At 56.5% G+C, this 27,189-nt stretch overlaps 1 protein-coding gene across 1 annotated transcript in view; it reads left to right on the forward strand.

Moving 5' to 3' along the window:
• Nucleotides 1-5,639: 5,639 nt before the first annotated feature.
• The window catches only part of PDE6B (phosphodiesterase 6B), a 32,467-nt gene continuing 10,917 nt past the window's right edge, over nucleotides 5,640-27,189 (forward strand). Inside the window, exons 1-6 of the mRNA XM_063107404.1 lie at nucleotides 5,640-6,107; nucleotides 9,204-9,356; nucleotides 9,589-9,678; nucleotides 25,861-26,001; nucleotides 26,087-26,161; nucleotides 26,826-26,890. Coding sequence (XP_062963474.1) covers nucleotides 5,640-6,107; nucleotides 9,204-9,356; nucleotides 9,589-9,678; nucleotides 25,861-26,001; nucleotides 26,087-26,161; nucleotides 26,826-26,890 — 992 coding nt within the window. The remainder of the gene's footprint in view (nucleotides 6,108-9,203; nucleotides 9,357-9,588; nucleotides 9,679-25,860; nucleotides 26,002-26,086; nucleotides 26,162-26,825; nucleotides 26,891-27,189) is intronic.

Consider the following 27,189-nt stretch of genomic DNA (forward strand, 5'->3'; position numbering starts at 1 on the left):
CCTGGCCCGACGACTCGTGCGTCCCCTCCGCACCTGGCCCCGACGACTCGTGCGTCCCCTCCGCGCCTGGCCCCGACGACTCGTGCGTCCCCTCCGCGCCTGGCCCCGACGACTCGTGCGTCCCCTCCGCGCCTGGCCCCGACGTCGTGCGTCCCCTCCGCGCCTGGCCCGACGACTCGTGCGTCCCCTCCGCGCCTGGCCCGACGACTCGTGCGTCCCCTCCGCGCCTGGCCCCGGGCTGCGAGCTCACGAGGCCGTCCGAGCTGGGACCGACGGCCAGAGGGGCTGCAGCTGCGCCTCCTTCCCCCGGGCGGCTCAGGCGCCGGGAACGCGTTTCTCCCGAGCGACGGCCCTGCTGAGGCGGACAGACTGCCCTGCCGCCCTTCAGGGTGGCTCCATCTGCCCTCCCTGAAGCCACAGACTTTTCTCTGATACTTGCGAGGACGTGCCCAGGCTCCGGGGGTAAAGCTCACGGACGCCTGGAAGCGCCTGTCGCGGGGCCCCCGAGTCTGAACTCTCAGGCGTGCCCGTGCCGAGCCCCCCGCGCGTGCCAGCCGCGGATCAGCCTCCCCGTCCTGGCGCGGGCTCCCGAGGCAGCCGCGACTCCTGTGCTCGCTGGTGTCTCTGCAGCCCCGAGCGGTGGCTGGCCCTGTGTCCCCCGCTCTCGTACGGATCCAAGAAGCGTTGACTTTTGAGCCTGTTCAGCTGTTCACTCGTTGTGGAGACAAGCAGCGACCTCCAAGCCCCTTCCAGGAAGGACTGGAAGCCGGAATCCAGCCCAGCCCGTGGCAGGTGCGGCCCGGCAGGCGGTCGCCCCGCGAGCCTCAGCCATCCCGAGCTGCACTGATTCCTTGTCAGTCCTGCACTCAGGCTTGTCCCACCCCACCCCCCTGCCCTCCCTCGCTCCCCCCACAGGTGTCACACCTGCTCCGAGGCTGTCCCCCCCTGCTCTTGCTTCATCTCCTCTCCGTCCCTCACAGGAGTCTCTTCCCCCCGAGAGAGGGTGAGGCCAGACACGACGGGCCCGTGAGCACCTGGGTCACCTGTCCCACGCACACCCTGAAACACGGCACGGGCAGGAGGAGCCACACGGCACACGGCACGCACAGATGCGACAGTCTGTGGTGGCACCGGGCAGGCAGCCGTGTCTTCAGTTCGCAGCAGGTGGCTTGGGAGGAGGAACCTGCTCAGAGCACGAGCTCCACAACCTGCACGGGCCACTTGCGTGTAGGCTGAGGACTAAGTTACACACGCACACTGCCAAGCCCCACAGGCAGGGCAAGAACAGCCACCCGGGACAGAAAAGCCACCTGGGACAGAACAGTCAATGGGACAGAAAAGCCACCTGAGACAGAAGTCACCTGGGGCAGAACAGTCACATGGGACAGAAAAGCCACCTGGGATAGAACAGCCACCTGGGACAGAACAGCCACCTGGGACAGAACAGTAATGGGACAGAAAAGCCACCTGAGACAGAACAGTCACCTGGGGCAGAACAGTCAATGGGACAGAAAAGCCACCTGAGACAGAACAGTCACCTGGGGCAGAACAGTCACATGGGACAGAAAAGCCACCTGGGACAGTTCGGTGACCATGCACTCTGGATTGCACCACAATCTGTCCCCACCTTCCTGGAGCCTCCCATGGCTCCTGTTGTTTCAGAATAGACCCAACCCCCCACAGGCTGTGGCACCCCGCAGTCTCCCGAGCCCCGTTTCACACAAGCCCCCCTGCTCTCTGCCTCAGTGTCTCGTTCTCTGCCTGTGCAGGCCCATCAGGCACTGGGGACGTCTGGGCCGCTGTGGATCTTGGTTCTGGCAGTGAGCGTTTTATAGACATTTGTGGGATTCTTCAATAAATGTCTGTTGCTCCTGTTAGACTATAGGCCCTATGAGAACAGTGACCATGTCTTTTATGGATGGGGTGGGGGGTGTCAGGAGTTTCAACATTGTACCCCAGAGCCTAAGATGAAACAATTGGGTGAGGAGATCCCATGAGGGGACCTAGGGGAGCCCTGTGGCCCCCTTATTGAAAAAGCAGGGAATGGGCGTTTGCCAAGCAGCTGGTCCTGCCCTGCCAGGGGTGACTCACCCTGCAAGGTGCCAGAGACCCCTGTCACTACCTCCTGAGTTGCCCTAGGGGACAGCACAAACACTGCTGGGGTGGGTGAGAGACCCCCAGACCATCAGAGGAATGGGTGTTCTGCCTCCCTCCCTGCATCTCCCCCAGCGCGGGGACAATCTGGGCAAGCAGACAAATGCCCCACCGTGTCCAGGTCTGGGCAGAGGAGGGATCAAGGTGTGGCTGAGGTTCCTCCTGGTGCCACCACTCCTGCCGCAAGCCCCTTCAGCAGCCTGGCTGGTCGGCACCTCCAACCATGTCCCCAGCAGAAGTGGGCGGTCTGGTTTGCAGGACCCTCAAGGCTGGGGGCTTGGGTCCATGAGGAGGGACACTGCTTTTGGGAACCTTTTCTGGAGGGAGCCTGGGACTGTCCTGCAGAGAAGACGCATACACAACATGAGTGAGGAAGTTCCAACTTCTGGACGCCATTCTCCAAACAGCAAGCACAGGACCTGCTCTCTCCTCTCAGTCTGACATCTTCTGCCCAAGCTCCAGCCATCGGGAGCTCCCCTGCCACCCCGCCAGTCTCCTGTGGACCTTCCCACAACCCCCCATCGGGTGGGCAGGGATGGGGGTCCTCTGAGGCTGGTTGTCGGCCGCCTGTCCTCATGGGGTGTGCTAGTGCCTGCTGCACACTATGCAGGCCAGGTCTCACCCTCATGACAACACTGCAAGATCCTTGTTGGCCAGAGACAAAACTGGGACCTGAAGAAGCTCAGAAACTCCCCTGAGGTCCAGCAGCTGGTAATGCTCAGAGGACGAGCCCAGGCTGAGGATCTGCACACAGCCTCACCCCACACACCCACAGGTCCTGTCCTCGGGTCGGGATTCCAGCTCCAAGTATCCAGGAAGCCCCCACGTCCTTCCCATCCTTTCTGGTCGATCGCTTCTTCCGTCCTGTTCCAGTGAAAACCTTTCTGTGCAAGTGCCAGGTCCCAATGGGACTGCCCATGTCTCTGCACAGCAAACTTGATGGAATTTTTGATTGTGAGCCCTAATTCCCTCCCACTTTCCTCTCTCACCATTCCTCTTGATGGGCTGATTTTAATTTTAGGGCACATTGCTCCTTGCATAATTGCAAACTTTCCACAGTTTGGTCCAAGAAACTAGAATTCTCTTCATGTAATAGCTATTTGATGGCAAATTCCTTGCTCTAAATAACTCCCGGGATATGCTTGCTAATTTTAAAATTCCACATTATGATGAAACAAAATTAATAGGAACCTAGAAAAGGACCGATTCCATTTCACCTGAAACACCCCCTAGGTACATCTGTGGAGAGAAGCCACCTGGTGAGTCTGATGGCCCCTTGAGCACAGGTGTATCTCCCAAGTTGCCTCAGAGGTGTGCCTCACAGGTGTGTCTTGCAGGTGTAACTCACAGGTATATCTTTCTGACTGTGCCGAATCCACCCCAATAAGGGGCCCCAGGCATCACCAGTAGGTATGTAAGGATTGAGACCAGAAGGAACAGAACCAACCCTGATTGTGTCACTCAGAATTTACCTTCAGCCCCTGCAGGCGAGGGAGCTGGGTATTTGCAAAGGCTGCCACCAGTCATGAGCTTCAGGTTCCTCCACGGGGTGCTGGGGGTTTGGGGGGTGCGGACACCACACTCCCTTCTGCACCGTCCCTCGCTCCCACCAGCCCCCAGACCCTCAGCCCAGCAGGGCTGCCCAGGCCAGGCGCTCAGCGGTGGCTTTGCTCCTTCCACAGCAGGTGAGCTGCTCGGCTTTCCCGCCAGGGAGGCCTCAGGGTGGGCGAGCTGAGGGGTCGGGAGGCGACTCCTGTCGGCACCCCACCCGCGGCGCGACTCGGCAGAGGCAGGGGCTTCACAGCGCCGGGATCACTGCAGGCAGCGACCCCGGCCATGGAGGCTCCCGGGCCGGGCAGCTCCGAACGCGCCCGCACATTCACTCACACGCAGCGTCACCAGCCGAACCTTGCATCTGCTGAAAAGCGTAGTGACAATACAGACAGGGGCAAAATGGAACTGATACGAGAAATTGAGGGTGGTCCTCCTCACTGGAGACCCTGGGGTGTGACTCCTGGGCTGTGGGCACCCCGCCCTGGCCAAGCCCAGAATGCCCGGTGCCCACCAGGTCTCTGCTGAGCGACCTGCAGGGCCTGGCGCCCTGGGCTGGCTCCCACCAGGGACAGAGCTGTGCTCCCAACCCTCCTGCCATCTCCGGGCACACGCCTGCTCGTGCACACACGCACACACGCACACATGAACACACATGCACACGCACGCGCACGCAGCTGCACACCCTCTCTTTTGTGTTAAGGGCAAAGGGCCTGCCTGCAGGGGGACAGTCCAGTTCTATCCAATCCAACCTTTCTTATTAGCATCATGACTCACAAAGAAGCTGATATCTGTGCACACCCAGCGCAGACAGCCCAGACCCTGGGCTAAATGCACCTGCTGCCATCTGGGTACACTGTCCCTATTCAAGGTATGGATGCTCAGTTTTCCTCATCTGTGAAACACAGTGCTGTGACAGGGCAGCTCAGGGTGAGGAGAGGATCTGGCAGCATAAATAAAGGTGCCCCAAAAAGAAGGGACTAGTATTTTTACATTCAAGGAAGTCAGAAACACTGCCACCTACCTGGCAGGGTCACCATTCAGTGGTGGCCCAGGAGCCAGCAAGTGTCCCATGGTGAACAAGCAGGCACAGGGGCTTGGGCCGGTGACAGCAAGGAGGATAGTCCCGGGCTCCACAGCTGGGCAGCCACTTGGCTAAGGCCCTCCTGCCACCAACAGCGCATGGCCTCAGAGTGATGTCATCTCAAAGCCTGTCCAGCAGTGCTCCCATGGCAGGTAAAGGCCGAGGAGAGAGACTGAAGACAGGGTTAATTTAGATGACTTCTAACTAAGGATGCTGGGGAAGTCCTGCAGACCCCCGCCGTTGGTCCCCCCCAAGCCACCACCACCCCCACTTGCTCCGTGGTGAGCTGGCCCGTCTGCTCCATCCTCTGACACCCAGCATGTCCGGGGTCCCCCTTTCTGGTTCTGGGCATTTGGGGTGTGGGTGTGGCCCCCTGTCCCTGCTCAGGCAGAGCTGGTGCTCCACCCCCACGCCCACCCCAGCATACCTGAGCCCAGGCCTAGGTGCCCAGGAGGACCTGGGGCTTCCTGTTGGACCAACCTGAATCCTCAGGCGGCTCCCCAGGCAGAAAGGGTCATGGTGATTGTGGGATTACCTTCCTCAGGGGATTAGGTCTCAGGTCTTGTCCCACCAGAAGCCAGTGCAGGACCCCAGCTGCCCAAGACCCCTGCATCAGGCAGGAGCCTCCCAGCTTCTACCCCCAGCCCCATTCCTGGGTGTCTGATTTCCAGGGAAAATGGGAAGTCTTGGGGTCTGGGGAGGGGCAGGCCCCCGGCTGGCTTGAGAGTCAGCTGACTGTCCTCTGGGCTTGCTAATCGTCTCTGAGAAAGACTCTGCTGTGACAGCATTTTCTGGGAGTCCATGTGCGGCTGGTGAGCAGCAGCTCGTGGGACGCAGACAGCAGGTCACCATGGGCCTCAGTGAGGACCAGGTGCGGAGGTTCCTGGATGAGAACCCCGGCTTTGCGCACCAGTACTTCGAGAAGCAGCTGAGCCCTGAGAATGTGTCCAGCGCCTGCGAAGACGGGCCCCTGGTGGACTGCGGCAGCCTCCGCGAGCTGTGCCAGGTGGAGGAGAGCGCGGCACTTTTCGAGGTGGTGCAGGACATGCAGGAGAGTATCAACATGGAGCGGGTGGTCTTCAAGATCCTGCGGCGCCTCTGCACCATCCTGCAGGCCGACCGCTGCAGCCTCTTCATGTACCGCCAGCGCAACGGCGTGGCCGAGCTGGCCACACGGCTCTTCGGCGTGCAGCCGGGCAGCGTGCTGGAGGACTGCCTGGTGCCCCCCGACTCTGAGATTGTCTTCCCACTGGACATCGGGGTCGTGGGCCACGTGGCTCAGACCAAGAAGATGGTGAACGTCAAGGACGTGCGGGAGGTGGGTCCTTGCAGAGCCTCGAGGTCGCTGTGGGCAGCACAGGGCCTGGTGCCCGTCCTAGGGTCTCCAGGGCTCAGCTCAGATCATTAGGCCGAGAGAGGCCTCTTGTCCAGGGCAGAGGCTCTTTCTGTGCAGAAGAGCAAGTTCTCAGAGCTGCCTGCCTGTCTGTCCCAGGTAGAAACGAGCTCCCGGTGAGCTCTCCAGGGGAGGGTGGGCTCACCGCCACAGCTCCCCAGTGCCAAGCTTCTGCTTATCAGCCGGATGGTCTCAGGAAGTCCTTAAGCTGACATCATGTGGCCACTGAGTCCTTAGAGCACAGGCTGGGATTCTGGGCTGAAACAGAACCTCCATGTTCCCATCACAGTGTCTGGGCCCCATGGCCGAGGCTTCCACGGTCCCCACGGTGGGGGTGGTGTGGACTGTGTCAGGACCCATGGCTTTTGGAGCAGACAGACTGGGTGGGGGCTTTGGGGCTGTCTGGGGCGGGGACGGAAGCCCTGCTCCGGGATGGCTGAGAAGATGGCCTGGGCTGGGCCCTGGTCGTCTCAGTGGACCAAGGCTCCTAAGGACAGGGGATTTGGGAAGAAGAGGTTAGAGCTGGGGCCGGTGCAGAGACCCAGCAGGGACTGGGAGTCGGCGGAGCTCCAGGCACCCAGCAGCTCTGCCCATAGGATACCAGTGGCCACTGGGGGACGGCGAACCTAAGGGTCCAAGAGAAGTGTGGGGGCCACTTAGGAAGCAGGTCCAGGAGCTGGTCCAAGGCTGGGTGTGGGTGGAGCATGGAGCGAAGAGAGACTCGGGAGCTAAAAGCAGACTCACTGCAGGTGATGGACAGTGGGACGGACAGGATGTGTTGGCGAAAACGCTGGCCCTGGGGGCAGAGGTGCCCCCCAGGTGGGTCTGGATGTGCCCACTGGACGGCGTGAGGCTGCTGGGCAGGAGAGACTCTGGGAAGGCCCCGGAGGTGGGTGTCCGGACCAGGGGGTGCTCCGAGGAAGACGGGGCTCAGGGAGAGGCCTTCCCCTCCTCCACCCAGAAGGGCCTCCCCAGAAGCCCCCACTGTCCCTCGGGGATGGACGTGGGCGAGGGGGACGGGAGCTGCAATCCTCTTATGCTGTGTGCCGCAGCAAGCGGCCCCCTGCGACCTGGACATGCTAATCTCCAGGATTAGGCGCGTCCCCACTTGCCGCTTAGGAAATGGGTCACCCGTGACACATATGGGACATCAGGAGCATGAATTACCAGGAAAACAGGAAATTCAGTGGTGGGGGGGCTAGGGTGGGAAGCCAGCCCTGCCCCCACAGTACCTGAGGCTGGCACGGATCCTCCGGGGGGTCCACCCTCCAGCAGCCAACCCCTCCCCCCATCCAAACCTGTGCTGATGGTGCCGCATCCTTGCTTTGAAGGTCCTGGTCAAACTGCTCGGCTGTCCTAGGTCCTCCCCCCGGCTTCTCTCCCCAGGGCCATCTGCGCCCTGCCGCCCCTCCCAGTCTCTCCTGGTCCCTTGGCTACACCTGCCTCAGGACTGACCTCCTCAAGGCTCCCCCGCTGCCCAGCACAGCTGGGTGCCTCCTCCATGAGCTGTGCTGGGTCTCACTTACCTCACACTACAGGAGCAGAGTCAAAATCAGCAAAATAACAAACTAAGTGCATCACCATAGCTGAAGCGTCACCAAGGGGTGAGCTTCCAGGTTCACAGAGGCGGGGCCCGAGGCAGACAGCGCCTGTGCTCCCCGACCCGCTGCTGCGCTCCGCAGAGTGTGAGCAGTGGGGGCCGGATCTGGAGAGCGGCGCACTCCTGTAGTGTAGGACACCTCAAACACAGTACAGGTGACGTGACGCTCGCGACAGGGAATGCCCAGTGCACCTGGGCCCCATCTCCCCTGTTTATATGAGGGAAACAATGTCTGCCCACAAGGTAGAGGCAGCAGTTAAACCAGACAGTGCAGGTCACTCCTCAGTACAGGTAGGTCCTGGGTGTAGATAGACCCTGAGCACAGGTAGACCTTGAGTGTGGATACACTGTGAGAACAGGTAGACCTTGAGTGTAGATAGACCCTGAGCACAGGTAGACCTTGAGTGTAGATACACACTGAGAACAGGTAGACCCTGAGTGTAGATAGACCCTGAGCACAAGTAGGCCCTCCGTGTAGGTAGATACTCAGCAGAGGTAGGCCCTGAGTGTAGGTAGACCCTGAGCACAGGTAGGCCCTGAGTGTAGGTAGACCCTGAGCACAGGTAGGCCCTGGGTGTAGGTAGACCCTGAGCACAGGTAGGCCCTGGGTGTAGGTAGACCCTGAGCACAGGTAGGCCCTGGGTGTAGGTAGACCCTGAGCACAGGTAGGCCCTGGGTGTAGGTAGATACTGAGCACAGGTAGGTAGATACTGAGCACAGGTAGGCCCTGGGTGTAGGTAGATACTGAGCACAGGTAGGCCCTGGGTGTAGGTAGATACTGAGCACAGGTAGACCCTGAGTATAGACATGCACTGACCACAGGTAGACCTTGAGTGTAGATAGATCCTGAGCACAGGCTGACCCTGAGTGTAGGTAGACCCTGAGCACAGGTAGGCTCTGAGTGTAGGTACACCCTGAGCACAGGTAGACCCTGAGTGTAGGTAGACCCTGAGCACAGGTAGGCCCTGGGTATAGGTAGACACTGAGCACAGGCTGACCCTGAGTGGAGGTGGACCCTGAGCACAGGTAGGCCCTGAGTGTAGGTAGACCCTGAGCACAGGTAGGCCCTGGGTATAGGTAGACACTGAGCACAGGCTGACCCTGAGTGGAGGTGGACACTGAGCACAGGCTGACCCTGAGTGGAGGTGGACCCTGAGCACAGGTAGGCCCTGGGTGTAGGTAGACCCTGAGCACAGGTAGGCCCTGGGTGTAGGTAGACCCTGAGCACAGGTAGGCCCTGGGTGTAGGTAGACACTGAGCACAGGTAGGCCCTGGGTGTAGGTAGACCCTGAGCACAGGTAGGCCCTGGGTGTAGGTAGACACTGAGCACAGGTAGGCCCTGGGTGTAGGTAGACACTGAGCACAGGTAGGCCGTGAATGGAGGTAGATGCTGAGCAGAGGCCTCTCTCCTCTCTTGCCAGTGTCCCCACTTCAGCCCGTTCGCTGATGAGCTCACTGACTATGAGACAAGGAACATCCTGGCCACGCCCATCATGAATGGCAAGGACGTTGTGGCTGTGATCATGGCGGTGAACAAGCTGGACGGCCCGTGCTTCACAAGCGAGGACGAGGACGTGAGTGTCAGGCAGGCGTGGCCCGCTGCGCGCCTGTGCGTCTGCGTGTGAGCTCGCAGTCTGCCCTGTGTGCCAGGCCTGCTGCCGAGCGCGCTTCCTGGTGGCCCCCACACATGTGTGGCTCGTCCTCTGGGCAGCCACGGGTGAGCTTGTGTCTATTATGCAAATGCACACCTGGGAGCACACCCAAGAACTGGAATTTTAACTTCCGCTCTTACAATTCCTGTTTCAGGTTTTCTTGAAGTATCTGAATTTTGCCACGTTAAACCTGAAGATCTACCACCTGAGCTACCTCCACAACTGTGAGACGCGCCGAGGCCAGGTACCTGCTTGCGCCGCCCAGCCTGGCTGGTCCTCCAGCCTTCCAGCCCCCCGAGCTGGTCTGTCCACGTGGACGGCAGCAATGTCATGCTCAAAGCTGAGCACATGTCTGACCAAGTGGGTTTGGGTTCCTTCTGCCCCGTCTCTCTGCCTGTACTAAGATGGGTGACAGGTGACACATGTTTACCTGGGCAGGTCCCTAGTGAAAGGGGCTGCTCCAGGGAGAGAAGGGTCCCGTGGCTTCTGTGTTTGTGCTGAGCTGCAGGTGGGGAGGGCAGCAATTCTGCAGGCCGGTTACCCTGTCCAGCACAGGTACAAAAGCACAGACAGCCCCCCGACCCCGCTGCCCAGAAGCCAGCTGAACGGTATCTCTGCACGAGCGACATGAACTATAAGAGAACTAAGTGATCAGGCCCCAGCAGGTTGGCTACTGAGCTCCGTGGTGGGCTGGGTCCTGGCTGAGATGCTGGAGGCCATTGCTTCCAGCTCTGGAGTCTTCTTCCTCCATGTGAGGGAGGCTCAGGGGTCCGGCAGCGGCAGGTGTGCCATGGGTTGTGGACAAGCACATGGAGGTGACCTTCAAGGGCGGTGGTCCCCCTGGCTGAATCCCCCAGCCCCAGGAGCCCTGGACCAATAGTGAGAGTGCTGTGGGAGAACCGCTGTGGGCCTGAGGCTGGGAAACAATCCACCTTTGGGCTGAGGCTCAGAGGAGGGGACACGATGGTGACAGGCCACTGCAGACCTTCACAAGCCTTATGCTGGTCACCTGCTGCAGCGCTCTTAGACACAGTGAGAGGCTGCCTGCTGTGCTCAGCGTCCTGAGAGCAAGGCTTAGCTGGGGCCTCCTCCTGACCCCAGGGCTGCGAGAGGGGCAGCAGCCCCCAGAGGATCTGGCAGCTGTCCAGCTCATGGGCACCTGCAATAAGCGCCCCCCCCCCCCCGGAGGGATGCCTTGGCCCTAACCCAGAGCATGTCTCCCAGGGCCGTGTGGAGCTGGGGGCCACAGCCCAGGGAGAGACAAGGCCCAGCAGCCTGGCACTCAGAAAGGAAACCAGGGCATCCACACTAGGGGGCAGAAAAGAGTGGGGCCTGCAGGCAGGAGGAGCTAAAAGCTGCGGCCACCCGGATGCAAAGCAGGGCCTGGGAAAACTGAAGGCTGTGGTGTGGGTGAGCCACAGAGTGGGCGGGCTGAGGGACAGGGACCAGAGGCAGGAGGCCCACAGCGGCTGGAGAGGATCTTAGAAAGAGAAGGCGTGGCCTGGCCCAGGGTGGAGCCGTGCGAACGGTTCAGTACGGTGGATGGAGGACCAGGGTGGACATCCCAGTGAGGCAGACGGTCGCTCACTGCCAGCACCCTTCACCTAGACATCAGAAGTGAGGGTAGAGCCCCCAGGAGGCCCCAACCTTCTGCTGGTCACCACAAGCATCCTCCTCTCCCCTCCCCCGCCCTCCAGGCACACCAGGGACAGCACACACGCTGGAGCTGGGCCACACACATGCACATCGCACAGTGCAGTGCACACCCTCCCACAAACCGCACACCCTGGGCAGACGCATCCTCCTGTCTCCTGCTCTCTGGTCTCAGGAGAGGGCCCCCACGCCCCAGGTGCCAACATGGCCTGGGCCTGCCTCTCCCCGGCAGCCCCGACTCTCTCCCGGGGCCTGCACCCTTGGGCAGCTCCTCTTGGGCGTGGACAGCCTCCCTCTCTGCCGGCCTTTCCTGTCCTCTTACAGATCTGCTCGTTCCGTCTTTAGTGAAAAGAATGGAGGTCCTCCACCGGCCACTCCTGCCACGTCAGGCCCTTTCTCACACCCAGACCTGGTCTCTGCCCCATTGCGCACCACTCAACTGTTTGTAAGACATTCTCGGCACCTGGGAAAGAAACCCCACACCTGTTAGCAGCCCCCAGCCCCAGACAACCATACTCCACTTTCTGTGTCCATAAATCTGCCTATTCTGGACATTTCACATAAATTTTCCATGTTGCTTTTTTTAGTAGGCTTTTTTTTAGAACAATTCAACACGTATAGAAAACGTTGAGCTGCCGGTAGAGTTCGCACACACCGCGCCTGCAGGCAGCTCGCCTCTCGGTGACGTCCTACGTTGGTGAGCAGCATTTACTGTAAGCACCAAACAATACTGACACAGTCTGATTAACTAAGGTCCACTCTGTCCTTTTCCTGTCTCCGGGGGATGTCTCCTTGGGCCCCTCTTGGCTGGGGCAGTTTCTACAGTCCCCTTGTTTTTGACGACCTTGGCAGTTTTGAGAAATGCTGGTTAGGTGTGTTCGTGATGACCCTCTACGGGAAGTTTTCTGATGTTTGCTTGGAATTAGACTGGGCTGTGGGTTTTGGGAAGAGAGATCACAGAGGCAAAGTTATCTTGATCGCATCACATTAGGGCATTTGTACCGTCCCGTGGCCTGCGGTGTGACCCTTGTCTCCGTGCACCCGCTCTGGAGCCCACACGTAGGGAGCGGGGGTTGCGCGCCTGCCTTCTTTGGGGGAATCTATGCAATTCTCCTGGAATTCTTTTGCACAAGAGATGTGTCTCTTCTCCCCGTTTTCTACATTATTTGGTTGCTTATTACGTGAGTCTGGACTTGCAGGTGTTTATTTTGTGCTTGTGATTTTGTTGCTCCGACTGCTCCAGCTTTGGTCACTGAGGGGTTTTGGTTTCGGTTTGGTTTGTTTTTTTTTCACTTCCTTACTTTCTGGCACTGCCAGATGCTCCAGGCTCGTCTGTACACCTCCAGCCCCTCCAGAGTCACCCGCTGCTCCCCGGAGCCTGGTTCGCTCTGCTGGAGAGCGGTATCAGAAGCCACGCTCTGGGGCCGTTGCTGCTGGCAGAGAAGGAGACATCTGAGTGTGTGCTAACCTGTGGGTAGGCACACATCTATAAACATTCTACCCGCAACCATCTGTGTCTCGGTTAGGTCAAACCCAAGTTCTTACTGAGGCCTCCAACCCTAATCCGTGACCACGCGCATCATCTGGACACCTCCTCTTGCTGATGTGTAAATCCCCACACAAACGGCGAGACACCTGAGCACCCGCCATCCACGCGTGCTCGCATATGGCAGCGTCGGAACTGCGGACCTGGGGAGGACGTGCCACGCGTGGCCTCTTCTGCCCCGTGTCTTGCAGATCCACTCCTTCCAGACTTACGCGCGTCCCCACGCCCGTCCCCACGCCCTGCAGGAGGCAGTGCCATGCACTGGGAACACAGTCTCGTTCCAGCCTACGTTCTTTCCTGGAGTCCCCCAACCTAGAAAGTGATTTTGTTTGATTTGGTATGCATTAAGGTTCCCCCTAGCACTGTAAACTTCTGCAAGTCTTGACAAATGCACAATGACACGTACCCATCATTACAGTGTCATAAAGAATGACTCTGATGCCCTGACAATCCCCTGCATCTCAGCCACTCATCCCCAAACCGCTGGCCAGCGCTGGTCCTTCCACGTGTCCACGTCGGCCTTTCCGGGTTGCCGCGTGTTGGGACCACCCGTGTCGGGCTTTCCTGGTCGGTTTCCTCCACTTAGCACCTGAGGTCCCTGCAGCGCTCTGCCAGCTCTCTTCTTAGCTCTGAATCACAGTCCCTTGTCGGGACGTGCCACGGCTGGTCCTACCGTGTCCCCTGCCGGAGCGCGGCCCCAGCTCGGGCCAGTTATGCAGGAGGCGGCCGTGGGCGTCCGCGCGGGTTCTGTGCGCTCGCAGCTTTTCAACTCGATTGGCTCAAACCGAGGAGCGGGGTCGCTGGGTTCCACGGTGCGCTGTGTTCGCCCTGTGAGACACTGACAGAGAGTGGCTGTCGTTTTCTTCCCGCCGGCAATGAATGACATTTCCCAGTGCTCCGCGTTCTCACCAGCCTCTGGTGACATCGGTTACTTGAGTCCTAGTCAGTCTGAGAAGTGTGTGGTGGCGTCTCGTTATTGCTCTGACTCACAGTCCTAAGGACAAAAGATGATGAACATATTTTCATGTACTTATCTGCCGTCCTACATCTTAGGCTGCTGAGGTGTCTGCTTAGATACTTTGCCATTTTGTGTATTGGGCTGTTTGTTTTCTCATTGTTCAGTTCTAAGAGTTTTTGGATATTTTGGATACAAGCCCTTTAGCGGGTACGTGTTTGTTTTGCTGAACTGGGGCTCCAGGCCCGGAGCGGCTGGCAGCGCTGCCCCAACGGAGCGAAGGGAGCTGACACAGGTGTTGACAGCGCGCCTGTCACGGGACACTTGTCTTACCTGGGGACGGCCAAACGCCTGGCTGTGTGACCGGGACCAGGCTCCTCACACGGGAAGCTGGTCTATACTGACAGACGCCCTGCGGCTCTTGTCTGGGCCGTGTCCAGTTTAGGCCGCCTGACCAGCTCTGGCACCAGGATCGCCCGGCCTGGGGCAGCCGCTGGTCCCTTGGGTGGAAGCGCAGATTCAACACCCCACGGCAGGAAACGAGCTCGGAGATTTGTCCCTCCCAGATCCTGGGCAGCGAGGGCGCAGTGAGGCGGCAGGACCGTCCCCTGTCCCGGGTCACGGGAGGCAGGAGTGAAGAGTCAGACGGAGAGGGGGACAGAGAGAGGAAGAACACGTGGCAACTGGCAGTGTGTACAAGGGGATAGGGTGTGGGTCACTGAATGGTCTGTCTAAAGCAACCTGTTTGCCAGGTGGGACAGAGGCCTTTAAGTTCGCGTCTCTAGTCACCAGCGGAGCCCCTGGGTGTGGTGCGGAGCTAGAAGCCACGTCCAGGGGACCGGGCCTGCATCTGCTGTGAGAGAGGTGAACTCGTATTCAAAATGGATGCGGGGCAACGTTAAATTATAAGAATTCATTAGAGTGTTTGCAAATATTTTCTCCTAAGGTGTGGCTTGTCTTTCCATTCTCTTCGTGTATTTTGCAAAACAGAAGTTTTAAATTTTAATAAAGTCTAACTTATCATTTTTTCCTTATGGATTGTACTTTGTGTGGTATCTAAAAACTCATTACTGAACCCAAGGTCACCTAGATCTTCTCCTACGTTATCTTCTATAAAACTGTGAAGTTCTTAAGAACTTCACGCATTTTACATTAGGTCTATAATTCCTTCTGTGAAGGTGTAAAGTCTGTCCGGACTCCTTCTTTCTTTCTCCGCGTGTGCAAGTCCGGCTGTTGCAGCCATTTGTTGGCTGAGGCGAGTGCGGTGCTGGCGAGTCGCTTCCGGGCCCCTGCGTTGCTGCACTGACGAGTGTCTGTTCCTGCTCCAGCACCTCGCTGTTTTGATCGCAGTAGCTTGTAAGTCTTGAAGTAGGAAGTGTCAGTCCTCCAAATTTGTTTTTCTTTGGCAGTATTTTACTGGCTATTCTGGTTTATTGCTTTTTAATATAAACTTCAGAATCAGTTTGTCAGTATCCACAAAAATAACTTGCTAGTACTTTAATTGGGACTTACTAAATCTGTAGACCAATCTTCAGAACAATTGTCTCTTAAAAATATTGCTTCTTTCAGTCCATAAACAGAGTCTCTCTGCATTTATTTAGGTCTTTTTTTCCAATCTCAGGAGAAAGCATCTTTTCTCACCATTAAGTGTGATGTTGGCTGTCAGGTTTTTGGTGGAATTTTTTTTAATCTAGTTGGGAAAGTTTTCTGTATTTCAAGTTTGCTTAGTGTTTTTATTCTGAGTGTTGAATATTGTCAAATACTTTTTCTAAATCCATTCATAAGACCATGAGATTTTTTCTTTTGTAGCCTGTTGAGGTTGTGGGTTACAGTAATCAATGTTCAAATGTTGAACCAGTCTTGCATGCCTGGAATAAACACCACTTGGTCGTGGAGTATAACTATTTTTACACATTGTTAGATTGGTTTTGCCCATGTTTTGTTTGGAATTTTTGCATCTACATTCATGACGAATGTTGGTCTATAGCTTTTCTTTTTTATAATGCCTTCTCCTGGTTTTGCCATTAGGGTAATTCTGGCATCACAGAATGAGTTAGGAAGAGTTTCCTCTGCGTCTATTTTCTGGAAGAGGTTAGGGTTAGTCCACATAATCTCTTCCCTAAATGTCTGGGAGGATTAACTGTGAAACCATCAAGAGTCAGTGCTTTTTTTTTTAAAGGGTATTAATTACCAATTCAATTTCTTCAATACTTATAGGTCTGTTCAGATCATGCTGTTTCTCCTTATGTGACTTTTGGTAGTTTGTGTCTTTCAAGTAATTGGTCTGTTTTATCTGCATATCAAATTCTGGGGCATAACACATATTACTTATTTATTATTTCTTTTCTGCCGCTCATTTTAGACTTAATTTGTCTCGTTTCTCCACTTTCCTAGGCATGGGTCATTGGTCTGCTGTGCTGTGTGCACTCAGTGCTGTAGCGGCCCCTCCTCGTGCTCCTTTCACCACAACACACACATTTCGATAAATTGTATATTTCCGTTTTCATTTAGTTCAAAATCGTTTAAAATTTCTCCTGTGACTTTGGCTCATGTATTATTTAGAAGTGTGTTGTTTAATCTTTTTTGGGATTTTCCAGCCATCTTTCTGTGGTTGATTTCTAGTTTAACTCCACTGTGGCGTGAGAACATATTGTTTGTAATTTTTCTCTTTTTAGATTTGTTAAGATGAGTTTTATGGCCCAGAATGCGGTTAGTCTTGGGGAATGCTCTGTGTGACCTTGTAAAGAATGTACATTCTGCTGTTGTTGGATGAAGTGGTCTGTAGATGTCAATTATATCCAGTTGATCCGTGATGTTCTTACTGATTTTCCGCCTGCTGAATCTGTCATTTTTGATAGGAGGGTGTCGACGTCTCCACCTTAGCGGCCAAGTCACCTCTCTCCTTGCAGTTCTATCAGTTTTATTTCATCTGTTTTGATGCTCTGTTATTAGGTGCATACACAGTAAGGATGTTTATGTCTTCTTGGACAAATGACCCCTTTATCCCTATGTAATGTTCCTCTTTATCACTGACATGTTCCTTGTTTTGAAGTCTGCTTTGTCTAAAATTAATATAGCTACTCCAGCTTTCTTTTTTTTTTTTTAATAAAGATGACTGGTGGGGGATCTGAACCCGTGACTTGGTGTTGTCAGCACCACGCTCTCCCGAGTGAGCCCCGGGCCGGCCCCTCCAGCTTTCTTTTGATGGGAGTTGGCACAGTATATGTTTCTCTGCCCGTTTACTTTCAAACTCTCTGTGTCTTTATACTGAAGGTGGGTTTCTTGTGGGCATTGTATAGGTGGGTCTTGTTTTTTCATTTACTCTGAAAGTTGCCTTCTTTCAAGTGGTGCGTTTACACTATTCACGTGTAAAGCGATTATTGATATGGTTGGATTAATGAGTATATACCGTGCTCTGAACTGCTTTCTATTTGTTGTACTTATTCTTTTTTTATCCTCCCCTCTTTTTTCCTACCTTCTCTGATTCTATCTGAGCACCTTATATAATCCCATTTTCTCCCCTCTCTTAACTTATCAACTATACTTGTGTTTGTTTTTCTCTGAGTTTTAGAGTCACCCTAGAATTCACAGCACACACTTATGACCACTCTGAGTCCTCTTTCACATGACACGGAGCCGCTTCACCCGCGGGGCAGGTGTCTGGTGACGGTGCGTCCCCAGTTTCTCCCGCCCACCCCTTGCAGCGGCGCGGTCCTTCACTTTACTTATCTATATGCTGGCATCGCCCCATACAGGCGATGGATTCAACTGCGAATCAAAAATATTTTTCTAAAACAATAAAAAATATCAATACGACAATTTAAAAATACGATGAAGACAATACAGTATAACAACTCCTTCCAGGGCCTTACATTATATTAGATATTGTAAGTAATCTGGAGATGATCTAAATGACGCAGAGGAAGTACACGGGTTGCGTGCGAGTCCTGCACCATTTCATGCACGGGGCTTGAGCATCCGTGGATTCGGGTATCCATAGGGGTCCTGGGACCGACCCCCCAAGGATACCGAGGGACGACGCGCTGTCGCCATTGCTACTTTGAACAAACAGGCATCTACTACTAAGAATAAGAAAAGCGACAGCTGCTGTGTCGCCTTCGCTGTCCTTCCCAATGCTTCTCCTTTCCTCCCGTGGGCAAGAGCTTCTGACCCATCTCGGACTTCTCCCCTCTGACGAACGCCTTTGAGCGCGTTTTGCAGGACAAGTTTGCTGGCCACAAATTCCCTTGGTTTCCGTTTGTCAGGAAAGGTCTTTATTCCTCCTTCACTCTGAGGGGTGACTTCGCTGGCTGTACAATGACAGGAAAGCGCGTTTTTCCCTCTGACTGCTGCAAATACTTCACTCCTCTCTCTCCTTGCTTCTTGCTTCCGAGGTGATGTGTGACCCTGTCCCTCTATTAGTAGGTGTTTTTTCCCTTCTGGCTTCTTTCTAGATTTTCTCTTCAGTTTCCTGCAGTTTGACTACGATCTGCCCAACTGCAGACCTGGGGACATTTCCCCTGTTCACTGAGCATCATGCATGTGTGGTTTGGTGTCTACCGATGATTTTGGAAAATTCTCAGCTGTCGTTACTTCAAACATTCCTCCTTCTTTAGCTCTTTCCACTCCTCGTGGTACTGTCTTCCCACAGTGCCTTCGTGACCGTCCCACGGCTCTATTCTTTTTCTCTGCACTTCCGCTGGGGACTTCACAGCTGACACATCTCCACACTCACGGCCACTCACGGTCTGCTGTGGCCAGAGCCACCCTTCGTGCCTGCTGCAGCGCCTTTCATTCCCAGCATGGCTCGCTCCGTGTCAGCGTCCCCAGCTCTCCGTCACACTGCCATCTGTCACGGCGTGCCGTCCACTGCTCCCATCGGAGCCTTTAGCATATTAATCACAGCTATTTTTAAATCCCAGTCTGCTCACGCCAGACTCTGCCACATCTGAGTCTGGTTCTACTGCCTGCTTTGTCTTTTCAGGTTGTGTTTTTCTCGTGCCTCTATCCTGCCTTGTAATTTTTGCCAACAGCAGGAACTGGAGTCATGTGCGACCTTGTCTTCATCTGGAGACGAGTTGGGCTGTACTGAACACCCACTGCGGCCGCAGGCGCCAGAGGCCTCAGTTTCCTCTAGTGCCCTTGTTTGCCTACATGCTTGTTTCTCCTCCCGTCTCAGTCTGCTTGGGCTGCCAGAACAAAATGCTGCAGACTGTGGCTTAGACCACAGGCATTGATTTCTCACACTTCTGGAGGCTGCAAACTCGAGATTGAGGTGCCAGCCAATCTGGCTCCTGGCGATGGCCCTTCTGGGCTCACTGTGTCCTTGAATGGCCCTCTCTCTCTCCTCCCCTCTCATAAGGACACTGATCCCATCAGTGGTCACCACCCCCCGGCCTCATCTCACCCTGACCACTTCCCAAGGGTCCCTCCTCCACACCCCGTCGCACTGGGGCGAGGGCTTCATATACAGCTGGGGGGACACAGCTCAGTCCGTAGCCTCTTTCCTGCCATCTCTGGGTTTCTCGAAGGAACTTGCAGCCCCCCCGGCTCTAATCCGCTGTTATTAAAACGGAGCCTGGTGCTGTCATGGTGAGCTGTGGGACCGAGAAGCGGTCTGCAGTCTTGGAATTAAGTCTGCCCTGTTGTGCGTCCCCGGGCTGTGACTTCACAGGGTTTCTTAGCCCTGCTTCTCTCCCCTTGGGTGAGGCAGGGGGCTGGAGGGCTGGAGCCAGCTCAGCACCCACCTGCCCGCAGGTAGAAGCGGCAGAGTCACTGCGCAGAGGCTCAGGCGTGTTTCAGAGCAGCTCCCTTCCCCTGCCTGCCAGGAACACGAGGGGTTTTCCTCAGATCTTCAGGACCTGGAGGGTTTCCTCGAGGTAAAGCCCATGAAAGTGTCTAGACTTTCTCAGTCTCCTCTCAGCCCCCAGCAGACATCAGCATGACCCTCTCTCCTGCCAGCTCATGTCTGCAGGGCTCTGCCCCAGGAGAGCCGGGCCGGGCTGTGAGTCTGTCCGCTGCCTCTGAGACCCCGGGGTGGCCTTTTCTCCTGTGACCGCGACTCTCTGAAGGGTCTGGATAGGTTGTGGACTCTCAGTCCAGATTCTGATAACTATAAAAGTAATTGCAAGCATTTTGGAGCCTCTCCCCGAGGTTTCTATTCTCCTGTGAGGTAACCAGGGAGCGTGGGCACCTCCAGCCCTGCCCCGCGGCCCCGGTCTCTGCTGAGGAGCACAGCGTTGCCGTCTGTGGGGCAGCACAGCAGACACGGCCCCATCAGAGCTCGCAGTCCGGGCCCAGAAACACCGGAAGGTCGGGTGTGTAATGTCCCAGCAGCCTCACAGCCAGACAGGAGCACCTGGCTGAGGCCTCAGAGGTGGCCCCTGGTCCACGTCCAGGTGGGGACTGTGCTCTGGGGGCTGGCCCAGCTCCTCGGGGCGGGTGTTCTGAGGGCCTTCGTGGCCCCTCGCATCTTCCCTGTGTGAAGAGAGCTGCCTCACCTCAGCCAGACCCCAACTTAACTGCTCAAGCAGAATTCAGACCCACCCCACAAGCCCAGAGGCAGCCCAAGGGGAGGCGGGCCTGGAGCCTTTCTGGGCCCCACCCCACTCCACACACATCCCACCAGCGGGTCTCACCAGAAGCTCTGCTCCCTCAAGAAGTCACATCTCAGAAGCAGCAGGTTTTAATTGTCTACCTGTAATGTCCTGAGTGCCCACCTCCCTGCCCGGCTGCCCCCACCACTCTGCCCTGTCAGGGGAGTGGCCCCTGCGTACTGTCTCGGGTCCCTTTCCTCCTGCGCCAACACCAGCCTACACCAGCTCAGCAGCTGAGCCACACTTCTAAAACAAGTCCTGTCACTAGGTGACCTTTGGGGCTCCCTGAAGTCCCCACCCCTCCCCCCACCCATGACCACGACCCCCCAGGGCCCTTTGCACTGGCCCAGTGCCAGGACACCCCCAGCTTCCCCATCCCCCACTGCCCCCACCACGTGAGCTGTTGAGTCCCAAGAGCAGGCACTTCTGCTGTCCTGCTGTTCATCACCCCAGCCCCGAGCGAGGCAGCGAATGAATTACCGACTCATGGGAAACGCAGACATGCACGGACGGGCTTTAGACGGGAGTCTTAAAACACGGATCTTCACGTCTCAGTGTGACACCTTTGATTTTCCACTTGGCCGTCGCCCGGTCCCAGGGAAGAGCTGTCTCTGAGGCCCTCGGCTCTGAGCGGCGTTTCCCTGACTTGCACAAAGCACAGGCCGCCTCCAGCTGCTTTTGAACAGGAGGGTCTGTAATGAACAGATGCTCCCGCGGCTCCGTCTGACGCGGGCCCGTTTCCTCTCCCTTGAGCTCCAGAAGGAGAGCAGATCACTGAGAATCAAAGCCATGACCCGCGCGGTGCTCGCCTGGAGACTCAGCAGCTCTCCGGGGTCGTTACCTGCTGCTCCCACATCAGAACTGCCTGCAGCCCTGACTGCCCTCCCTGGCTGGGGGTCCCCGCCAGTCCCTTTCTGAAAAGCTTCTAGGCCACTTCGGTCAGAGCTAATAGGAGCTGCAAGGGAGCCACAGGCGAGGGACACAGTGAGGACACTGGGCTTGCCTGAGGCCACTTAGATGAAGTTCCAGAACGCTCTGGGGTCAGAGGTCAGAAGACCGTTCTGGATGGCCAGGGGCATTGACTGGGGGCAGAGAGACGGTCCTAAGCCTGAGCCGGCGGGTGGCTGGTGACGCCAGCAAGTGCCGCCCAGCTGCACTGTGAACATGCCTGCACCTCAGCTGATTCCTGAGTGTGTGCAGGGCACAGCCCAGGGAGTCCAAACAAAAACAGGAAGGGGACAGGGCAGAGGCCTCAGGACCAGGTGGCCTGGGCTCAGATCGCCTCAGACACAAATGACAATGTTAACAGCAGGTGGTGACATCGGGGCTCAGGGACGGATGGCGACAGGGGTTGCAGGAAGTGGGGTCTCACCTTAGACACTGGTGTGAGGGACTAAGCCCACCTCCCACCAGCTCCCTTTGTCCCTCTCCCTGGAGTAACAGGTTTTGGGGACCGACATACTCAGGGGACTCAGAAAGTTAAGTGTGCAGCCCAGACTCTGCCTGAGCTCCAGCCTACAGCTGTCGCCACGTCTCTGAATGCCCAACGTGGTCTCTGGTCCTAGCGGGAGCTCCATGCACCGCAAGATATATGTGGGATGGACGCCTTTGCACGGGGCTCCCAGAGCCAGGCACTCCTCCGGGAGCTTGACAAGTAACACTGCCTTCAACCCTCCCAGCATCTCGAGGGCTGAACATAATTATCTGCGCTTTACAGATGTGGACACTGAGGTCTGCAAGTTAGACGACCTTGCTGAGGCCACAGAGCCGGTGGGAGGCAGCTCCACTTTCCACCCGCTGCATGTCAGGGAGTGGGTCTGAGCCTCTCTGTCCATGACTTCATGGGGGCTTTTGTTCCCAGGCCATCAGCCACCCTGCCCTGAGGTGCTCAGCCTCCAGCTGGCAGATGGAGACAACGCATGGGGTGGGGTGGGTGACCACGGAGGTCCGTCCTCCCCCTGATGCACGTGTGCAGACCCCTCCAGGTGGCAGCTGGCTACAAGCATGTGGCGTTCAGATGGTTTGTGTTAGAGCAGTGCATCTCACGGAATGGAAATTCATGCAACACTGAGCACTTAGGTGCGAGGCCTAAGCTGGGCATGAAAAACTGCACCTCCCTACCCCACAGAGCTTGTGGTCAATGGGGGACATGGTGAGATGGCACCTCCTTGAGGATGGGAAGGGAATAGGGTGCAGGATCGGGCTTGGTGTTTCTCAGGGAGGGCCTTCAGGAGATGATTAGAGGCTGAGACTCAAGGATGAGGAAGTCCTAGGATGAGGGCTCTGAAGGCAGAGGACAGAGTCTGTGCAAAGGCCCTGAGGTTGGCAGGAGTAAGCCCAAGTGTGAGCAGGGAGTGGGAGAGAGGTGGGTGGGGCCAGGCCTCCAAGGAGCCTCCTCCACCAATGGAGAGTGTGGGCAGGGCCAGGCTTCCACCAATGGCCGTCCCTGGTGGGGAGGTGCACAGTAAAAATGCGCCTGACCTTTGCAGGTCTCCACAACTGAAACAGGACTTCCACAGAGAAGTGGGCTCCCTCGCTGTGCAGGAGCACTCCATATCCAATTCTGCTGCTTTCTGAGTCCTGGTCTGGAACCACTAAACTCCAGCGATCCCCCTGACCCGTGCCCGCGCACTGCTGTGCTGGAGAGCCCTGCCTCCAGTGCAGGGACAGCAGCAGTGGGTGGCTCGGGGAGGGTAGGAGGGCTCTGGGAGCTCCTACCAAGGGGCGGGCACGAGCAGCAGCTCGATGGTGGTGACCAGTGCAGTCTGAGGCAAGAGGAGACGCACAGGTGGGGGAGGAAGCGTCCGTCAGCACCAGAGGCCGGAGAGAGCAGACACCAAGGGGCCAGGCGGAGAGGCAGGGGCCAGCAGAGACGCTCCTGTGAGACCAGAGATTAGAAAGCGTGGGGTCAAAGGAGAAATGTGGCTCCCGAGTGGGAGTCAGGGAAGGCTCCAGAGAGAAGAACGGTTTGAAACACAGGGTGGAAGGAGTGGGGTCCGTCTCCAGAGGAGGCGGAGCATGCGGTTGGGGCACTGACAGGAAGGGGCAGGTCCCCAAGAGGAAAAGGAAAAGACTGTGGGGCGACAGAGCTCAGACACACCCGGGACACGAAGAAGCTGCTGGATTAAAAAGCTATGCAAGGGCCGGCCCGGGGCTCACTTGGGAGAGCGTGGTGCTGACAACGCCAAGTCAAGGGTTAAGATCCCCTTACCAGTCATCTTTCTGAAAAAAATATATATATAAAAATAAAAAGCTATGCACACGGATGGCTCTGGAGGACGTCTGCTAAGTGAAATAAGCCAGGCACAGTGACAAATACTGTAGGATCTCACTTATATGGTGTATTAGTCCATTTCTGTTGCTTATAACAGAAATACCTGATGCTGGGTAATTTGTAAAGAAACAATATTTGTTGCCTACAGCTTCAGAAGCTGCAAAGTCCACAGTCCAGGGAGCGCTCCTGCCGAGGGCCTGTTGGTGCTGACGACCCACAGCAGTGCAGGGTCTCACGTGGCAGATGGCGGGTCTAGAAACAGCTTCTCACGCACTCTCACTTTAAAGCCCTCAGAACCACAGCCACGACCACCCGTCAATGGATTAACCCCCTCACTAGGGCACGTCCGGCAGTCCAGTCACCTCTTCAAGGCTCCACCTTTCAACGACCGTGAGAGGATTTCCCGCCCTCTTAACAGTCACAGTGGGGGCCAAGTTTCTAACACATAAAACGTGGGGGACACAATTCAATCCGTAGTAGATGTAGAATCTGAAAAAGTTTATCTCATAGAAACAGAGGGTAGAAAGGTGGTTACTGGAGGCTGGAGGGACAGGAGGGATGCTGGTCAAAGAGGATAGTGTCCGCGTGACTGGAGGAGGACGTTACAGTCGTCTACGGCACTGCATGGTGACCACGTTGATAATAACACACAGTCGGCCTCTGTATCCGTGGGTTCCGCACCCACAGATTCAACCAACTGTGGATTGAAAATATTCAGGGGGGAGATAAATAAATGAATAAATAAATAAAAATTCAGTATACGAACCGCACAGCATCTGCATTGTGTTGGGAGTTATAAGTGACCTGGAGATGACTGGAAGCGTGTGGGGACGTGCGCGAGCTACATGCCGGCGCTGGGCTGCTTCACCTCAGGGACTTGGGCACTCACACATTGTGGTGTCCGCGGGGGTCCTGGAGCCTAAAAGAGTATATTTTTAATGTTCTCATCCCCAAAATGATAAATATGTGAGGTGACGGATATTAACTGGAGTGACTGAATCTTTCTACAACGTATATATAGATCAAAACATCACATTGTACCCTATAAATCTGTCCTATTATTATTTGTCATTTAAAAATAAATAGAAATAGAATAAATAGAATCGATGCACAGAAAAAAAGAGCTACAAAGACTCTGTCGCCTTGGGCCGCAGGAGACACTGGTCATGCTCCCCACGGCCCCGTGCACGGGTTGGGTGCCCGGACAACTGGCCTCACTGTCCACACGGGGGAGACGGAAGTGACACAGGCCCTCTGAGCTGCCTCCTGCTGCACGGTGGGGGTGGCGTGCGGCCCCGGCGGGCATGGCGTGTGCATTCCTCCCACTCCAGATCTGGTGTTGGGCGGACTGACTTCATCCGTCAGCCGCCAGCCGACGGTGCAGGAATCGTGTTCCTTTAATTCCTGAGGTCACTGGTGGCCGGGACAGGGGAAGGCCATCACAGTTTGCTTTGGAGGGTGGAAATACTGGCTATGGAGTGAAGGGTCAGGTTGACCAGAAGTCCCCAATGAAGGAGGGTCAGGGCTGAGCATTAGAGGCACAGGAGCCCCGGGCATGGCTGAGCCCTGGACTGCAGATGCCCAGGGTGGGCCACCTCCTGCTGAGAGGACTACAGGAGAGGTCAAGGCTCCTGGGGCCATCACCGTCACCATCACCGCCTGAGACAACAGATGGCGGAGGGTACTTCAGAGGCCCCAAGAATGGGGCTGGCAGGAAGGGAGCCACGCAAGGGGGAAACAGGGGCCCTGCACCAGGCAGCGCCCATCAAGGGCCAGAGGACACACAGTGAGCACAAGGGGTGGCCCTGGAGGGGCCTGTGCTTGGGCAGTGGCCCAGGCTGGGTGAGGAGGGGGGTCCCATGGAGCTGGTCTGAGCCTGGTAGGCAGCCTGGGGCCCTCAGGGGCGACGTCCCACACAGGGTCTGGCCAGGACCTCGTGGAGGGTGTTGATGAATCAACTCTCAGACTCACGCGGCTGAGAGTGAGTAAAGGCCTGACATCCAGGAAACAAAGAGTTTAGGTTCCCAGCCCCCAGCTTCTCACGGGCTGATTCCAGTGCAGCCGGTCGGTCGGAGCAGTGGCTGTCAGATCTGCCCTCCCAGGCTTGCAGCAGATGATTCCAGTTTTCACTCATTCACTCACCAACTGAACACAAGGCCAGTGCTAGGCAGGGAGAGGCAGGAAAAAAACAAGAAGCCCGAGGCCTTACTGCCCAGTGGATTTCCAGGGTACCTCCAGGTCAGGAAGCAGGTCACCTGTTTGGATAAAACCCTGGGTCACAACACCACTGACCAGGGTCTTTCCCAGGCTCCTTGGTCAGGTGGGCATCTCGCAGGCGTTGTGGTCAGACAGCTGTGGGGCGTAGGCTGGCCACAGGCCCATAGGTGTGCCACCCCTTCCAGGTGCTGCTGTGGTCGGCCAACAAGGTGTTTGAGGAGTTGACAGACATTGAGAGACAGTTCCACAAGGCCTTCTACACCGTGCGGGCCTACCTGAACTGTGATCGCTACTCAGTGGGCCTCCTGGACATGACCAAGGAGAAGGTGAGGCCCGGCTCCCAGGAGCGCCTGCCACCTTCGCCCCGCTCCATGCCAACCACCTTGGTCTCTTCTCTTCTCTTCCGCCCAGGAATTCTTTGATGTGTGGCCTGTGCTCATGGGAGAAGCTCAGCCGTACTCAGGCCCACGCACACCCGACGGCAGGGTGAGTCCTGGTGGCAGGGGACAGGGCCAGCACACCTTGGCTTCCCTGGCTCCGCCTCCAGGGTGGGAGGTGGGAACAGGTGGGCAGACCCCCAAGTCTGCCATCTCCCGCGGACACCAGTCCTGCTGTGCTCCAGGGAGGAAGTGGCCAGGTCTCGACCCTGAGCAGGGGGTCGTCAGTCTGGTCGTAAAGGCCAGCACATGCTCTGACTGGCTGGAGCTCCTGCCGCTCCATCCTAAAGTCATTGTAACATGTCCCTGCATGTAGACCATGTGTGCACATGTGTGCGTGTGTGTGCGTGCGTGCGTGGAGTACAGGCTCAGTTGTGTGCGGGGTTCAGCAGGACACAGACAGAGGGAAGACGAGTCTGAATCAGAGTGTGCAGTGTGTGTCCCGTGAGTATTGGTGATGGTCTGCGTGTGTGTACATAAAGTGCATGTGCATGTGTGTGCAGTGGATACATCTATTGATGTGTGTATGTGCATATAATTACATGGATGTGGTTGTACATCTGCACATGTGTGTGTGTCGCCTGAGTGTGCTCCATGTGTGTATGTGTGTCTGGGGCAGGGGGCACCTGGCACCTCTTCCCACCTCTCAGGGAGGGATCGTGTCAACGAGCTGTGCTGAGGAACCCCTTCGACTGGTGTGTTTTGTTTCTCAGGAAATCGTCTTCTACAAAGTCATCGACTACATTCTCCACGGCAAGGAGGACATCAAAGTCATTCCGTAAGTGCCAGGGCTTTACCAGGAGCATCACCGAGGCTGGACCACCCCAGACTCAGACTCAGGCTGCAGAGCCATCGGCTCTGGGACCTCCCATGGCAGTGTTGGCAGTGCCTGGCGCACTGTTGAGCTCCCCACGGTGGGGGGAGGGACGCCAACTCACCGTTCTAGGAGACACCAGGAAGGGGCGTGGGGAGGTGAGAAGTGAGGAGATGGGCCTGAGGCCCCATGGGCATCTGGAGTGGACACCCAGGGGGATGAGGTGAGCTGTCCAGGGGCCGTCAGCAGCAACTGAGCTCAGA

Source organism: Cynocephalus volans, chromosome 9, assembly GCF_027409185.1.
Source record: "Cynocephalus volans isolate mCynVol1 chromosome 9, mCynVol1.pri, whole genome shotgun sequence".
Lineage (NCBI taxonomy): Eukaryota > Metazoa > Chordata > Mammalia > Dermoptera > Cynocephalidae > Cynocephalus > Cynocephalus volans.